Source organism: Anser brachyrhynchus, assembly GCF_964034855.1.
Source record: "Anser brachyrhynchus genome assembly, chromosome: 18".
Lineage (NCBI taxonomy): Eukaryota > Metazoa > Chordata > Aves > Anseriformes > Anatidae > Anser > Anser brachyrhynchus.
The window spans coordinates 6,192,435-6,210,373 of NC_137711.1; the positions used below are offsets into that span (position 1 = coordinate 6,192,435).

At 39.1% G+C, this 17,939-nt stretch overlaps 1 protein-coding gene across 2 annotated transcripts in view; it reads left to right on the top strand.

Moving 5' to 3' along the window:
* The window catches only part of CA10 (carbonic anhydrase 10), a 201,363-nt gene that overhangs the window by 173,406 nt on the left and 10,018 nt on the right, over window positions 1-17,939 (top strand). For both annotated transcript variants that reach the window (XM_080560450.1, XM_080560449.1), the window contains 2 exons: window positions 15,551-15,646; window positions 16,114-16,186. In XM_080560450.1, coding sequence (XP_080416576.1) covers window positions 15,551-15,646; window positions 16,114-16,186 — 169 coding nt within the window. The remainder of the gene's footprint in view (window positions 1-15,550; window positions 15,647-16,113; window positions 16,187-17,939) is intronic.

Genomic DNA, 17,939 nt, shown 5'->3' on the forward strand with positions numbered 1-17,939 from the left:
ATGGAACTGCTACAGGCATTTTTGCTTTTACTGCTGCTAGTTATTTTAACCATTTTCCCTGTTTGTTATTAACAGTAGATGAACTGCGAGGAAGCTAGTGTCTGAGGAGCTGACAGAAGTCTGGCTGCTGGCTACTACTGTCTCTGACCAGTCTGTATCATTTACTGAAGATTTGTTTGCCATGGCAGCATCCTCATTCTAATTTTTTGTTGCTGTTATTGTTCAAAAGTTTTGCCTGTAGTGAGATTAGAGCTTGGTTTTGCAGCATAGATGGGAGTGAATGGTCAAAGGTACTTAGTGGGAAAAGAGTTCCTGGAAAATACAAGCAGATAATGCAGAAGTCATTTGCAATGGAGCAATTCAATACCACATAATGTTGTCTCACCTACTTTGCAACAGTGACCTGTGATTGAACCTCAGCCAACGGAACAAGTGTTTTATCAGGGTCTTTGCAAGTTGTAGGAACTACAGAGCATGGCAGTGTCAGTGTAGATCTACTTTTATCCATTGTGAAATTGTTTATTCACCAGACTTTCAGTTGGCTGAGAACAGTGCAAGGATAAGGAGTGAATAAAAGTGCACAGACCTGTGAGCAAGCTTAACTTGCCCCTGTGCCATCCATAAAACTCCCAGCGCTGCCAGGAGGATTGATGTCTGCTGGCAGTTGCCACGCCCCAACTCCACGATGTTCTGCAGCTACTGGGTATTGACTATTTCACTCGCAAAGCACAGCAAGAGCATGAAAAATGCTAAAAAGTAAATTCTGTTTCATTGTTCCTTAATTAAACCTTAGAAGTTTTAGCAAAAATAATAAGGACACGAGGTCATGTATCAGAACTACAACTGCAGTAGTCTCACATCATTATTCAGAGTACGAATACATTTAGCTTGTGCACGTTGTCCTGCCTATGTTCTATGGTAAAGGCAGGTCCTGTGTCACTGCTGATTTTGTTTTGTTTTTCTCATTCAATACAAACAGCGTATGTATGATGTAGCACTTCAGATAACGCAAATAACTTAGCTATAATATTACAGACTGTCAAAGTTTAGTGCTCCAAAATTTGGAAATGTGAAAAGTTGGTTGCACATCCATTTGTTTGCTTTTTCATCCAGTCTTGTTTTGCCTCCCTCTCCAGTTTTTTAGCTGATCTATGTTTCCTTTATTCTGCCACAGAAAGAGATCAAACAGGGGTAATCAAACAGGTCAAGAAAATTGAGGGTTTTTTTATAGCACCTAGAGCATTAATTCTGAATTGCAGCACCACACACTTGGATTGTATGCTAATGTTGCTCTGCTCTTATGATAAAAAGAGAATAATACTTTAAAAAAACAATTAACATGTTTTCTTATTTGTTTGTTCCATTCCTGACCTTTAATGACTCTAACTACGCAACATCAAAGCTAAAAAGCATAATGCGTAGATAAAGTCTGGCAGCACAAAGAAGAGGTGTGATGCTGTAACCTGCCAGAGCACCTAGAACTTATTTTTCTGTGCTTTCAGAAACATTTGCATGAGCAACCTGTGACATCCTCCAAATGATGTAGACAGCAGAGCAGCAGTGCTGCGCTTTCCCACTGTGATAGTCCTTGAAAAAGCAGCAGCCTGGTTTTAGACATATATTCACTAACCTCTTAACACCACCGCGAAAGGAAACTAGGATATATTCAAGGACCATTTTGCTTCTCTGGGAAATGCGCAGTGAGGAATGCCACAGCTGGATAACAGTGCTAACATTAGAAGAATGATGGATTTTAAGTGACAGGAAGAAACAGGACAGAGGAGGGCAGGGGACAAGTTTGGTGTTCATAAAGGCAGAGGAATATGTGGGTCAGAATATGGGCAAGGAGTATGTCATGGGCTTAAATAACACAGCCTGAGTTATAGGGAAGTCTGGAAGGCACACAGCCCAAAAGGAACCCTGCTGTTACTGGGCACGTGCATCCGCTGGCATGTTTCTGATGTCATATTTTCATCTGCTGGAAGTAATCAAAGGTAGCAGGGGCTACTAGGGCAAAATTTCAGCCTATTAAAGGTACGAGGACATTTTCAGTTCTGTGCAGGAATACAGACTGACTTGATAAAACAGGTGGTTTTAGTTGAAATTACATGGGCAAAAGTAGACAAATCGAAATTTGGGCTGAAGCACAAAAGCCAACAGCAACTTCATATGATGTGTCTGAGAGCTGTAACACCCTGAAGCAGTAACAAAAACATTTTTACATCTCATCCTGCAAGTCTTACAGTTTCGTTCTTTTTTTTCTGGAAAAATCCTAAAAATCTCAACCTTGATGTTCAAGCTCACAATTATTTTGAGCAAAACTATTTCCCTGGTGAGTTGCCCTCTTTTCTTCTGAGGTGAATTTCTTCTACTTGACTCCCACAAAATGATTTTAGAGATTGCATTCTTTTTCCTTCTGGAAAGTGTCAGTTTCTAAACAAGATCAAATAATCTCCTGTGCGTCAGTATTGGCTAATTGTAATTATTAAAACCTTTCTCCCAGGAAAAACTCATGCTGTTTGCAGAGAAACCTGTGATTTTTAATAGTATTCGGGAACTTCTTGGCTTGAGAAGATCAGGGAACACTGGAGACAGAATCCTCAGTGTAAGCTGGGCTCAAAGTTCAATGCCTTTTTTTTTTTAAAGAATAGTTTTTTCCTTTTCATTTGTTTTTGTCTCCCCCTTTAAACCTGCAGCAATTGGCTTTACAAAGGCTATAGCATTAGCAGCTTGAAACTTATTATGCAGTAAAATTTAATCATATATATTGAAATGAATTATAAAGCCCAACTCATACTACACATATACACTACACTTATTAAAATCACAAATCAATCTTTTGTTAGGTATCATTTTAGTGATATACAGTCCCCATTGCTATAATTTATATGGGATTTATACAGGATATTTTCCTCAGAACAGCCTAGCAAACTGATATTGTTAAAGTACCGATTCCCATTATAATTTCTCACATTTAGGTTCCAATTTTTTTGCATCACTGACAAATAATTTGATGTTTTAGCAAGGTAATACGATAATTACAGTGTTGCTCCATAACTCAAGATCTAGAGACAGCACTATCTACATTTAAAGTACAATGCAACTTCTCCAGTCATTACAAAGCAGCATATAATCACAACAACAAAATTGTTTACTGCAGCGTAAGGAAATCAAATACACGCTTAATGATATAAGCCTGACAAAGTAATGAAGTCATGGATAGAGTCAACATTATCTTCAATTAGGTGTCTACCCTGGTTGAAGAGTTCTTAACATTACAGTTTGAAGAGCTCGATTTTTATCTGCTCTAATTTTCAGCTCCGTTTCATCTATGCACTAACAGAAGGGTTCTCTTTTGCTGTGCAAGAGCCACATCAGAGGATAACGTACATAACAAAGAAATTAAATAAAGGAAGAGGTAGCAGGTGCAGCGTCAAGACAAACTGGAGAAACCACAGCTGGTCAAATTTGTGAATAATAATTTCCTGGGGTAAAAATAACACAAAATCCACAAGAGATGCTGCTAGAATTAAAAGATCTTTTCTTGCACATCTAACAAAGAGCAAGACCATTCCAGTTGCCATGCTCCAACAGTTGTAAATATTTGTGCCTGCTCAATTTTATGAGATTGGCGTGGGCCCAAAGCTAACCGCGGTATTTGCCACAGCCCAGCACTAATCACACTGCAAGCACACAGACCCCTAGCTGCACTGGGAAAACACGACCCACGATTCACTCTTTAAGACAATTATCGTGCCAGTGGTGCTTTGGCAGGTAGGGGTGGCTGCTGCCGAGGGGGGGAGAGGGACAGGCACCATCTACTGCCCTTTGCCTCTCTTCCTCACTTAGGATCAGTGACGTTGCTAAAGGAAAGAGCGCTGGGATGGGGCACGCTGAAAGGCAGTCATGGCACAGCTGCAGCTGTTCCTTTCGCAGCCTCTCACTTCATTCAAATGTGATTTCCCCGTGGCAGTGGCTCTGCAGACCCCCATTCAGGTTGTGTTTCAGGGGTCTGTAGTTCTTTCAGTGGGAACTGGAAGCAGCGAGAAGTAAACAGCGTGGGGTATTGGCATGGGAGTCACAGGGACGTTCTGAAGGCCAGGCCCTTTGCCAGGAAGAATAAGGAGCTGCTTTCACATGGCTGAGGCCAGGCTGTCCGCCAGCAGGAAATAGTTTCCTGCATAGACAAAACAAATTTCAAAGCCTTTAATTGGATCATCACCCAAATTCACCTCTTCCAATAGCAGAAAGTCTAACAGACTAAAGATTTCTTCAGGAGTTTTACATTTTGGAGCACGGCACATTCCCTGGTTTTCTTTCATTAAGGAAAAACATCGATCTGGCCTTTCAGGTATTCCCATGCCAGTATTTTCAGCATTTCAGCTACATAAATTGTCTTGCAAATGAATACAGACTGTGTTTTCTAATAGGAAGAAAAGCTTTGACTTCTATTCTCTGATGTGGAAAGCCTGCTGATACAAATGATAAGCATGATTTTATCGCTGCCCCTTTCACTGGCGTCGTGACCATGAGGCACACTTTGAGTTCTAAACGACTTAGCACTCTTTGCACTCAGCTATGTTTTAAAGAACGGCACATAAAACACTTATGTTGCAGATCTGAAGTGCTTTTGCTGTGCTCACCTCCCTTTCCAGTGAAGAGATGAATTACCGGTTTAAAGATTCGAGATTTGTAATGAAACAGAGATTATATCACGAAAACACACACAGGAGCCCCAAAGCAGTCTGTGCTCACAAGCCTCCGTTCCACAAACCTCAACGCGCAACAGGCAGATCTGCTTTAAAGGTTAGGGATGTTGCACCCTAGCTTCACCCTCTATGTTCATTCAGCCCTTGGACTGATTTCTAATTAAAGTGCTATTCAATTCTTCATGACGAACCTGTCTGCATAACCGATTTTCATTCTTCGCCCTTCTGTTGGCTTAGCCTTCGCATCTCACTGCTCAAACAGCCCACAAACAGACACAGCAGCTAGCGTGTTTCTGTAAGAGCTGCAATTGGTTCTCATTATTTTTCACTGACCTTCACTTATTCAATTTTAAAACTTGTGAATAAGTGTAGGTTCAGGGCATATTCACAGAGGCTAACTCTCAGCTTTACTTCCTGGTGTTTAGATGGGATTTTCAGGTGTCTTCTTGTTGCTAACCACATGTGTTATACAGGCAAGACAAACTGTGAAGCAGAGGTCACTGGTGTTTAGCTAGTCTGGGTGACAATTACCAACGAGTTCAGAAAAACATTGCTGCTGTGCTGTAATATGTCATTAGAAAGTTTGAGACAAAGGGAAGAAGAGAGCTTTTGCTGTCTGCACAAAGCTGAGCCATTTATTTGTCGTGGATGCAGAGAAGCAGCTTTGAGAGATGATATAAAACAGGATATTGCAGAAAATACCTTTAACAAAGAAAACCACTGTTAGATCCTTGAACTTCAACCAGCTGCAGTATAATTAAGGCTACAGGAAAGGCTTCTGTGATCATCTTTTTCCTCTGTTTGTTTGTAAACGGGACTGATTTGTAGTTGTGTGGCTGTACTGAGCCGCTCTTACCATAGAGTAATTCTCAGTACTCTTTACACGGTACCCAGAAGAATGTGGTCTTATGCTAAACAAATGCTGCTGTGTGTCATTTTGTGCCCTTTTAATTTATGCTGTACTGCATTTGTTAAGTAGAGTTTGCCAATATCCTGCTTTCTTTTACCAAATCTGCAGATAGAGCTGAAAGGCTTACTTTATAATTGATAACTGACTTAGAGCATAAATTCTAAGTGCAAGTTATCTTTCCTACTGAGTATAATGTCACTCAATTCATTTAGCAACAAGGTAATTTTATAGTTGTCTGCCTTAAGCTGTATTATCTCATTTTCTTAGATAATTCATGTCCTCTTGTTTTGGCTGTACTCATTATTCCTCAACTTCAAACTTACCTTTTATACTACTTGGTGAAAATCTCTTAAGCAATTTACATAAACAACAAAAGACAGCTGTACTTTCCTTAGATTTAAAAGAAGCCTCCAAGATACTGGGGGGGTGGGAGGGAATGACAACTTATTTTCTGCCTGCAGGGCAGATCTGTGCCATCTCTCCTCTCCATCTCTGATTCTACACCTTAAACAGGAAATCCTGGTGTGAGATTTCTTCAAATGATGTTTAAAAATCTGACTCTGTGGTATATCATCTCATCTACTCCAGTATTAACATCCTAAAGGAACTTCAATAATTCAATAAAACATTCATTCCAGAAATGCTTTTGGCTATTGTGTGTCAAGCAGGGCTGCCTCAAACTTTTGTGTGTTTGAAACTTCAGCTTACATTAAAAGATTTAATGGTAGGATCGCTGACAATTATATCCATTTCATATTTTTTCTCCCTTTTATCAGGCTTTGTGTTTCTCTGTTATTGCTCTTTAAGATGCTGAAAATCCAAGTATCCTGCAGTTTTCTGCCAAGACTACTTTATTGTGAGCTCCTTTTTGCACCTTTTATGGGTGATGTGTTACATACAGTCAGATCAATAACAAAAATTGAACTTCATAATATGACATTCATTATCTGTCTTGGTACTCTCTATGCTTTTCCTGGTGCCATTAAAGTTACATCTGAGCATCTCACAACATTGCTACTAGAGAAGGGCAGCTTTCCTGCTTCAGGGTTGCCAAGCTGAAGCCTTCCTACCTGAAATGGTAGGAAGATTTCCTTAAGGCAGAGAGCGGAGCTGAACCTAAATTTCTCAGGTCATATGGGAGCAGCCCAATCACTAAAGGGTGAGGAAATTCTTAAAAAAATAAAAAATGCCCATGCCAATAAATCATTCAGAAAGATCCCATAAGACCATTTGTGTGCTTTCACATTTAACTTCTAGTGGATATACTACTACTTAAACGAATGGTTGCAACCCCATTAGTTTAAAACAGAAAGCTGATCTCCCCAAATGCACATACCCATCCTCAACATTTATGCACTGCTTTCTCTTCCCAAAAGGCAAGCAGATCCATCTCCCTTCCTTCTCCTCCTCCCTGCAAGAGCAGCCAATTTTCACACACCCTGTGCTAAATTTCCCTCCCACCCTACACAGGGCCACACAAGACAGCTCTCGGGGAGGCAGGCAGGAGCCGCTGCCCAAACAAGCTGGGCGAGGACTTACGTGGACCCCAGACGCATCGCACCGATAGCTTCTTTAAAATGTACCCTCAGTGTTATTCTATGCTTTCATCATATGTACACTTCATTGTCATTTTCTATATATAAAATCCTACACTTTATTTTTGCCACTGGAAAATTATATTCTTGGTTTAATAACATATTTTTAACTTCAAGAGTAGCCAGGAAAATTGATAAATATATTGCTTAGTTTCCGCTTCTGGTTTGTAATCCTAACGCTAACCTTTTCTTTGATTGTTGGGAATGTTGCTATATGGGGTATAATAAGCTTGACTTCTTTATTATTATTATTTGCCTCCTGGGTTGTAAGATAAGGTCAAAAGGGATAAGCCCTAGAACAACAACTGGGTTTGTGCTAGCCTAAATTGTATTGACTTACTCTTGCTCCTTCTTTTATCCATCACTGTCACATTTCTCTGTTCTTGCCCATTGTGCCCACCCACTTTGGCAAGGCAGACTGAGAGCCGTCGTGGTATCACATTGTTAGGGAAGGTTTGAACTTAATGCATCTCTGTCACTGTGCAGTGACTTTGCGCAAGCATCCTTTTGACACACTATCCTGGGGTAACAAAGCAAACAACAAAAATAGCATTGATGGCCATTTTGCCATGTTTTTAACTTGCAGGAACCAATTTCTGCTGCATTCTGGACTGACTGCTAAAGAAATACAGAATTCTCCCAGAAATTCAGAGCTCTGTTATACGACAATCTCCCAAATTGAGCATTTATACTGAATCCATCATCATGGTGTCTGAGCATCTGTTGTATTTAAAATGAGAAAACAATTTAAATGTAGCATTTAGTCAGAAATCCTGCACGAATCCAGGAATGATGACAGGCTCATCTAAGCCTTTTTTCCCCCACATTACCTCTATTGTCTCTTAAGATGCAGGTTTTGTTGGTGATGGATTGGGTCAGTGCCAAATTACAGCTTGCAGTGAAATTTCACACTATCCAAGACATAATCAACATTAAACATTTGAGTATAAGACTTAATTTTGATCCTCACACAAAGTGAATCACAGAACAGTGCCATTTATTTATGTTTACTGAGCTCTTGCTCATCTGCTAACAATGAATGACAAGAGCGGTGGACTTGCAGGGCAGCCAAAAATACCCCGTGGTAAGAGTAATCAGCAGTGGAAGGCTTCAGCAATGACTGCCCTGTCAAAAATTCCCCTAATGTCACACAGCAACCAGCATCACAGACACTTGTAGGTATCTCTGGGGCTCAGCTTGGGTTTTTGCTTCATTGTGTTTCCTACTCTCTGGGAAAGGGTGCAAATGATTGTGACACTTGGAACAGTTCTGGCAGCATTTGGATGGCAGCAATCCGTCACCTTTTGCACTTATTTTTTTAGCCTATCATCTACTTAACTTTTTGGTGTTAGCACATAGGTGAAAAGTCCTAATAAATTCTGAGGCACGCACAGCCCATCTGGCCTCTTATGCTGGTGAGTTTGTAGTTTTTACTGTAGTCATGTGGAAAAAGCAAGTTTTAGATATTGGCTAAAATAGCTTATTTTCCTGTTTGCAAATCCATTAGAGTAAGGCTTACAAAAGAAATCAAGAGCATACTAAAATATTTAAAAAATAAATACTTTTAGATCATCTACACTTCATTCAGGTCAATGATTATTTTTTATTTTATTTTCTGGCTGCAGTTTGTCTATAAACAAGCTACTGAACAGGAGGGCAGAAGGGATAAGTATATGATAAGTATGTTTTGCTTTGTTAGTAGCCTCACAGGTGTAAAAGACCAGGTCAGCAGCCAAAATGGCTGGCCTGCTTCAGATCTGATTCACACTGCTCTCTTTCATAAGTACGGTAAAACACCCAGTTTGAGCACCTTCGAACAGATGCCCCAAAACCTCACGACTCTTACTTCCCTTTCAATTGTATGTCTGCAACTAGAGATAATTACTTTAAACCTAAAGGAGCAGATGTTACTTTAAAAAAAAAAAAGTCACATGCTGAAAATAACACAGCGTTAACTACTTCCAGTGCAACCCTGGATAAGTCTCACTGGGTACCATTTGCTGAACAGAGGTACTACACGTTCATTCTTGTTACCAACTGGTCTAATGAAGTGTTAGACACCATTTGCTGTTTAAGCGCTAATTCCTAGGATATAGTTATTTCTAGGAAAGCAGATTTCACAGCCAGGTACAGTTAACTCTAAACTGCATTTCCACTTTACTGCAGAATGCATTGTTGCATTTCTCTGCACATGCTTCTATGCAGTTATATACTCATAAACAGGACAAAACTGAGTTCCTGTCTTGTGTTCTTAGGCTTAGTCTTTTAAAGAAAAGAGAATTATATTTTATTTATCTAGGATACAATTGCTGGCATATTGCTATAAACGCAGATGACAAGTCTTTCTATTAAACCACTATTTTCTAGGCATTTCTTCTAAATCATGAAATAACTGTCAAAAGCAGTACAGAAAAAAAACAACATTTCTCAGCAACAGCCTAAAGAACTTGAGTTTTGATAGAAAAGAGAGAAAAAATATTTAAAACAAATGGTTCGGGCACTTTTCCTTAGTTGCTTTAAACTAAAATCTTTTAAACTGATTTTAATCTTAAACCAAAGTATTCTGAAAAAATGCTAAGTAAACTGCTGGAAGTCTATGTGGTCAAGTGAAATTTATGTTACCAATTTACAAGCATGTAACACCACCTCACTGCTGTGGGCTCAGACATGTGAAATAAGATCGGTACAGTTATGGGTTAATTAATAAGTATGGGGGTAATACTGTCTTGGCAGGTACTAACATTTCTTGGTAGAGTACCTTGTGCATGAAGAATGATGTTTTTGTTTTCTTCCAAAAAGAATTACCATAAATCTTAATTTTTATCTTCTTAAACTGTTTTAACAACATTCTTCTGAGCCTGCTACCAGCCCAGCTCTCCAGCTGTTACTTTGAACAGGCAAACTGAAAGCAAGAAGGGACTGAGAACTCGCCCAGCGTCCAAGTTCTTGTCCCACTTCAGTTGCAACGACTTGTGCCTTGAGCAGACCAAGAGTAACCACCAAAATGCAGTAATTAAACGTGTACAAGTTTAATCTATTCTCCTCACATGGGAGGAAGTGTGTGTGAACAAACAAGGTTTGAGCATTACAGCAATTCAGGAAGATACAACATTAACATCCATCTCCAAAGCCTACCTATGAACAAACTACGATGAACTTCTTTCTTTCTTGAATACTCCACGAGATACTTAGTCCTGTTGTTAAGCGCCTGCCAAAGACAGGAGCATTTCCCCTGCATCACTGTACGTTTGCGGAGCACTGCCAGGCACTGGTCCAGCAAAACGAGACAAATCAGGACTACGGGTGCTGAGGAGCTTAGTTTGTGTTCTCACAGATGGTGCTATGCCTTTCCATGAAGCACGAGGTGCATCTAATTTAATTAAGACAAATCTAAAGATATTTTTGTTGGCCACACAAATTACACATCCTAGAATCAGGACACTGAAAAGAACTGGTTTGCTCCTGACAGGGGCTTGGACTATGTCCCGTTAAGATATTTAATGGTCCCTTCCAATGCAGCCCCTCCTATAATTCCATGACTCTCTCACAAAGTGAGGACCTCAGATCTCACACCTGGTTGGACTGACAAAATTAATGCCTTAAATAACTCTAAGGTGATATGCTGTTACTGCTCTTTCCAAATTGTTTGACAAAACCTGTAATGGCAAATATATTTTAACATAGGACTATCCAACACTATTCATGAGTTTTAAACTCATTTTTTACCTAAAATTATTTTAGTTAGTGGACGTCTGCCACACTAAAGTTACATTTATTTTCCTGTTTTTATTTAACTTCACATAATCAAAAATGTATAATTATTTTCCTTAATGAGATCTTGGCCACTGAATCAAAACAAACACTGAACTCATCTTCCTGAGCAATTTCATTTGCTTTTGCTCCCTGCTGTGCTAGAAATGTGCTTTGTGCTCACTCTCAATCAGTTGTCTCAACAGTTTTTCAGGTAGCACAGCATAATACAAGTATTGCAGTTACAGATTACCCATTCCCTGCTGCCATTCACTTCCCGGTTTAGAACCCTTGTCATTTACCAATCAAAATGTTTATGCACTCAATTATAACATTTCCAGGAGAGAAAAAAGGCTATTTCTGTTACTCCTAACAGGACTTTCCAAAAAATGTGATGCTGTAATATCCTAAATTCATATTTCTCCATACCTCACTGCAGCAGAGCATCTTGCAGTGATCTGACGTTTATAAAAGTGTTACGCATGCATCCTAGAACTGAGTTCTGTAATTCACAGAGGTTTTTGCTCAAGTTAGAAAAATTGCCAAAAGATTGCTGAAAAGAACCCCTGGAATCTTTAGCACCCACGATCATCACCACAGCAAACTGCCTCCTTCTGCTTAGCCACAGAGCCTTGGCCAAATGCCACAGGGAAGACATCCTGCTGCTAGCTCGGCCCCAAGATGCACATTTCACCTGGGTGAAGGATCAAAAAACCCAAACGCACTGCAGAGCAAAACTAGTACCATGCAAACAATACGAGTACTATGAGTGCAGGGCTAATCTTCAGCAAAGTACAGGCAAAGAAGAGGTTATTACCCTTCCAAACACACATACATGTGTGTTGAGAAAGGGAGGTAGATTTTTCCCCACAGCAGCCAGAGCATTAGCCATAGAATCAGCCTCTGTTATTTTGCCCCAGAGATGCCCACGGGGCTGAGCAGTGCACGCTCAGTAATTAACCCTACCGTACTGTAGCCAGCTCCTGCTGACATTCCCAGCACCGCCAATATCAGCTGTCTAAAAAAGTGCTGCGTCTGCTCCTGGTCCAGTGCGCATTTTTGGGTGATGGAACAAGGGCACATTCTGGATTTTCATCGGCTAAAATGAGAGTAATTAATCTTAATTCTCTACTCCCTGAAAAATAGAACTTCTATTGCTTGAGGAAAACAAAGAGCTATAAGTTGTTCTGTGGCAAATTAATCTTAAAGGGGGGATCTTCCAAAGAAAATCAATAGCTTATAACAAGATTTTTTATTGTGTTTGAGCCTTGAAACTCAAGGCAGAACCAAAGGGGACTTTTAGTATTGCAAGTTCGCTCTTGTTGTGTTTTGTTTTTAATACAATGTCATCATTTGGAAAAGGGAGATTTTCCACATACAACCAATTTTAGTTGTGTGGTTTCACCTTCATAGAAAAAGCTAATAATATTTAATGCAGACTGCAAGATTATAGGTATTTCAGGCAGTTTAGAAGAAATTATTCTGGAATGAAAGAATTTAATAGGGAATTATATTTTAATCCTGCATACAGTATTCTGTATCTAAGATACTTCCATTCATTTGTACCTTTTTAAAGTAGTCTGTTCCTCCATGTGAGAAACTTTGAAAATTGTCTCCTTGCATCAGCAATCTTGTTTCACTCTTTTTTTTTTTAATTAAAAAAACTAATGAACTTAACCACGGTGCCATGGAAACAGCTTTAAAATTGATTCAGGTGCATGGAGGAAGGATACAACTAACATAAAGCATGTGACAGTTCTCAGAAGAAAAGAAGTCTTCATTCAGCACTAGATGCTTTGAGAAACAACAACGCTTAGCGAGGGGAGACGATCTCAAACTGTAGTGAAATCAGGTTTCTCAAATACACTCTCCAAAACTGTTCAGAACCAATCTGAGGTGTGATAAGGAGAGGTGGAGTGGGGCAGACACATACAGACCTGCAGGAATGGAAAAATTGATATGAAAACCACTTGCAGCACTAGTAAAGAATGACAAAGTTCTCCGACAAGTATTTTCCTTGTAAAGACAGTGCAGCGTACGGCGGAGAGATCACTGTGGGATCTGCAAAGGAAATAACTACTCTAATTTCTAATTGTTACAAGTGTGTTAACTCATTCCCACAACCACCTATGGACTGCCTGCAGCCTGCATGCCAGCTTTGCACAGACTGAGCGGTGTCTTGCTGATGTTGAGAGAGGTCTCCACTGGAGCCAGGGCACTGCTGCACCCCGTACTGCTGATTGCAGCGCTAAGCGTCCTCCTAGAACTGCACCACGTGTTAGAGTCCTTGCCGTGGGTCTGAGACACGTATCCTGTATGTGGCATATATACACTAGGAATTGTATTTGCATAAGTCCCATCAGTAAAAATGAGAGCTTGACATCGACTCTGGGCTTCTAAGGGTAGAAGAAGAATGTGGTCCTTCCTTTTACCCATTCCTGCACTAAACATTTCGGTTTGTTAGATAAGCTTGGTTTATCTAATCCATTGTTATTCTGGAACTTTGTACAGAAGCAATTCAAGTCTAAAGCAGACTTCATCCCTTATTTCCCCAGTAATTCACAAGAGAGTCTGCAATGTCTCTGTGCTGTACAGTAAATGCTGTAATTCTTCACAAGACCTTTAGAAAACTTACTGCATTCGTCCTGCTTCCTAGCTGTCAGAATTTAGTAATGACTTCATTGGCTACTTTGACATTTTACTTTTTGGTCCATTTTGGTTTGTTTGCCTTAAAAAATGCCTACTGTGTGATTTGTAAAAAGGTCGACCAACAGTTCCCAATCCAATGAGGGCAGAAGTAACCAAAATTAACACATGCTAGCAGTAATCTCGACCCTTACCTTATTTTTTTTTTGTCTGAGCCATTAGTTGTAAATAATAAAACTATGTGCCAAAGATCTGATCTTATTAATACAAATACTCTCTTTTCTTTCAGAATTTCCACTGCTCATTTTGCATCAGCGCCCAAGCACTAAAACTGCATTATTGAGGGATTGGAACAGGGGGCAAACAAGGCTTGGGGGATTTTTACATTAGGAAATCTTTCCTATAAGATCTGATTCTGAGTAACTTGCATATAACATATGAAAAGTACATTTTACAGTCAGGGCAGAGCGTAGGAAGTAGAACTGTCTGAATACTCCTAGAGTTCGCAGGCATCATTTTTTTCTCAACTTGTTATAGACTGAGATAATAATGGTGTAGGTTACAAATAACTTGGGATGCTGTTATCATTCTGATCACTGCTAGCATACACGATGGTGAACATATCCGGATAGCAAGGCTTTGTCTTTGTTATTTGAATGTACATTGCAGATTATATAGGGAAGTCATTCTTGTAGAGAGAACTCATTGCAGTTGTATTTTGCTTTACAGTAGTGATGCTCCAGATATCACATTCATCCAAAAGGCAAAATCACCAGTGCTGTCACTAGACAACATTTCAGTGGGTTTGGGTTTTGTGGTGTTTTTTTGTTGTTGATTGGTTGGATGGAGGAAGGAGTTTCTTCCTCATTACAAACATGGAAAGCCCTATATGATAAAATTCCTTTGCTGCAAGCATTAGTCTTTGTCCATTTATTTAGTTAAAATGACTACCAGATATAAATCAAATTGAGTCTACAGATTTCATTGGACCAACTTTAGGTTTACACCAGTAGATGGAAAATGCACCTGATTTTTAAATACGTGCATCAGGCTGCTGCGATTCTGAATGAACAGAACAATGACCTTTCTTTTCTAATGGACATCTGAAAACTAGATAATGTATCTGCAGGCTAAGGAAAGCTAAATAGTCTTCCAATTTCTTAGAAGTATTTATCTGCCTCACATGAGTTCATTAAAATTGTTCATCTCAAAAAAAAAGCTACTAATTGCAACATAAACTGTAACTGTTTCCAGTGGTCTCAGAAAAAATGAAAACAGAGTTGTTCTGGGTAATGTATTTCTACTCAGAGAGAGATATGAACTATACCTTCATAAATTAAAATACATGTTCTGATGAGTTCCAGCAAATTATAAAACTAGCAAGCAGAAGGAAAGCTGTAGGAGCTAAGGAGAACCTGGTTAACAATAATACAGTAAGCACCTAACTGTAGGAGCTTTTGTAACCAAGTTTGTAAAATCTGGAGCCAATGAATATTAGTATTTTGAATTCTGCAAGTACTGCTTTAAACAGTTCCAACCCTGCATCCCATATGTTTCTACAAATATATCAACCCCTGACTCCCCTGTGTTTGGCTTCAGGCTGAAAAGTACGGATTACTTGATGCCTATGGCAAGTGCTGTTGCAATGGGGAAATGATGTCAACCCCTGCAGTGCAATTCATAACTTGATGTGGGTAAATTCACTTACTGGCAATTTAGAAGAAAACATGTTGGTGCTGTGCCAGTTGAAGCCAGATGGTAACTGAAATTATTAAAATCATGCATGCTGCAAATCTCTGAAAAATTGCACTGTTACAAAATATCCTGAATGCTGATAGGATCCTAATACAAACCAAGTGGTGTACATAAAGTATTTGCAAACAGTGTACGGAATGATTTACTACTGTTTAATTGTAATATTTCCCTCCTCTGTTTTCTAGGTTCAACTAATCCACTACAACCATGAGCTGTACACAAATGTCACAGAAGCTGCAAAGAGTCCTAATGGGTTGGTGGTAGTTTCCATATTTATGAAAGTAAGTATTTAACGTTATCAACACCTACAGTAGGCGATGTACTTTTCCCACAAACTGCAAATCTAGGACCTGGACTCCTCGTTACATTACTGCCGTACCTGGGGGGCTCCGATCTAGAATATGGAGACAGCATCACCCTAGGAACTGAACACACAATCCCTGCTCAAAAGCACTTACAAAGTAACATAAGGAAAATGAAAAGGGATAAGGGATAACATTTAAAGAAAGAAAGAAAAAACTAGTATCATAAACATCATTTGTAACAGTTTAGTGGCTCTGACTAAAGTTACTGACTCCACAAGTTGGTATTCCTTTATGAAGCATGAGATGAATTATATAATTAAAAGTAAGCATCTCCTAGTAGACTGGGGTCCTGGGATGGAAGAAGGGGACGAAGTACAGCTACATTTGCAGAAAAGGCATGTTTCTCTGAAGGTTTTGACACTGTACGTTCTTCTCTTCTACAGGTATCTGAATCATCAAATCCATTTCTAAATCGTATGCTTAACAGAGACACTATAACAAGAATAACGTATAAAAGTAAGTCTTTTCATTTACGTTGGCTAACAGCTATATGCTTTTAGTGTCAAATAACATATTTAGTGATCCACTGAAGTAAGAGACGCTTCGTTATGGGAAAAAGTCACAAAGCTTTTATCACCAGTGACTCTGTGATAAACTTGTGAACTTGAAGAAATCTAAGGTCATCAGTTCATGGAGTGAATTTTGAACTTCAAAGCCTATTTTATGTTTGAACAAGCAATAAAATAATGAAATTTATTAACAAATTTATTAACAAATATATATATACACTACACTCAATACTCAGGACAAACTGCTTACTGTTAGCAGCAGAAGTAACATGCAGAGCAACATGGATTATTTCAAATCAAATTATGTCAAGATGCTGCATCATTACCTATTTTAACATGCAACTGTGGATTTAATACTCATTAACGCTTTCATTTTGTTCAGAAAAATGTCATCTCTATTTAACTATTGCTGCATATAATGGATATATAAAGAGGTCATCAACATAGCATATATATTTGTTGTATTCACATTTAGAAAGCCTTCAACTGATAATGCTCAATAATTCCATGTTAGTATATTAAATGTGGAAAACTGGAGCTTAAATGTCAGTGAAAATTAGGGTAATTTAGAGAAAGTCATGAAAAATACATAGATCTCAACGGAACAAATTAAACCTTTTCTCCTGAAAACCTTATTCCCTTTGTCAAATATTCACTTGAATTCCAAGCAGCCATTAAGTTAATAAGCTAAATGATACAGTAAAAGTACACAGCAAAATAAGCAAATAAAAATATTATGTAAGTCTGCCATGTCTACAAAGAGTAGGACAGAGTTGTTCATAACTAGAATTAGACTGGATATCAGGACGGCAGGATTTAGTTCCCAGCTCTATCAGTCTATACGCAGTTTACGTCTTCATATCTGAACCTCCAGAGAACTCAAAAAAGTCCATTTAATTTCCACAAAAGTCCCTGAACTCGACATGATGGAAATGTTTGGATAGGTTTCTGTACACCTCCCTCAAGTATGCAGTTGGGTTTCTTTGCCTGGACTCTATCTTTTCCTTTTCCTGCAAAGCTAAGATTACAGTCCCACAATGTTTACATAAAGAAAAAATTATGCATTAGAGACCTACGTAAAGTGAAAGCACAGAATTTTACCCACTAATTCCTGAGCAAAAGAACAGTAGAAAGACCGAATCTTGCCTCACGATACAGAACTTGAGGAACGGAGCAAATCCAACCCATTCTGAAGTTCCACGCCCTCTACTATAAACACACATTTCTTCCCATTTAATTTTATCTAATTTCATCTTCCATTTAACAAACCTGGGTACATCTTTGTGAAAATAAGAGGCTGCTATTATGATAAAGCTCTTTTCTCCACAATACCTACAGGAAAGAATGTGACAGAGGATTCTCCTGAGAACGTTTTTTCCAGATTGTTGCAGCTGTGTGAAGTGTTTTCTTCTCTGCATAGAAGCAGCAGGAGATTAGCCCAGAGTTTAGACCACCAGTCTTGATTCCTTACAAAAACACTGCAATACTGTTCTGTAAGAGCTTCTTGCCTGACATCACTGCTGCAGGGAGGGACAGGAAAAACCATGGTTAAGGCTGTAAGTGCTTTTTCAGGCTCTTACACTCCCTAATTATGTATTCCCGGCTTTTTTCTGTGGACCAGCCAGAAGATCTGACAGTGAACCTCTGAGAAAGCTATTTTCCCCATGTGCACACACAGAGACCTGCCAGGTCTTACACAC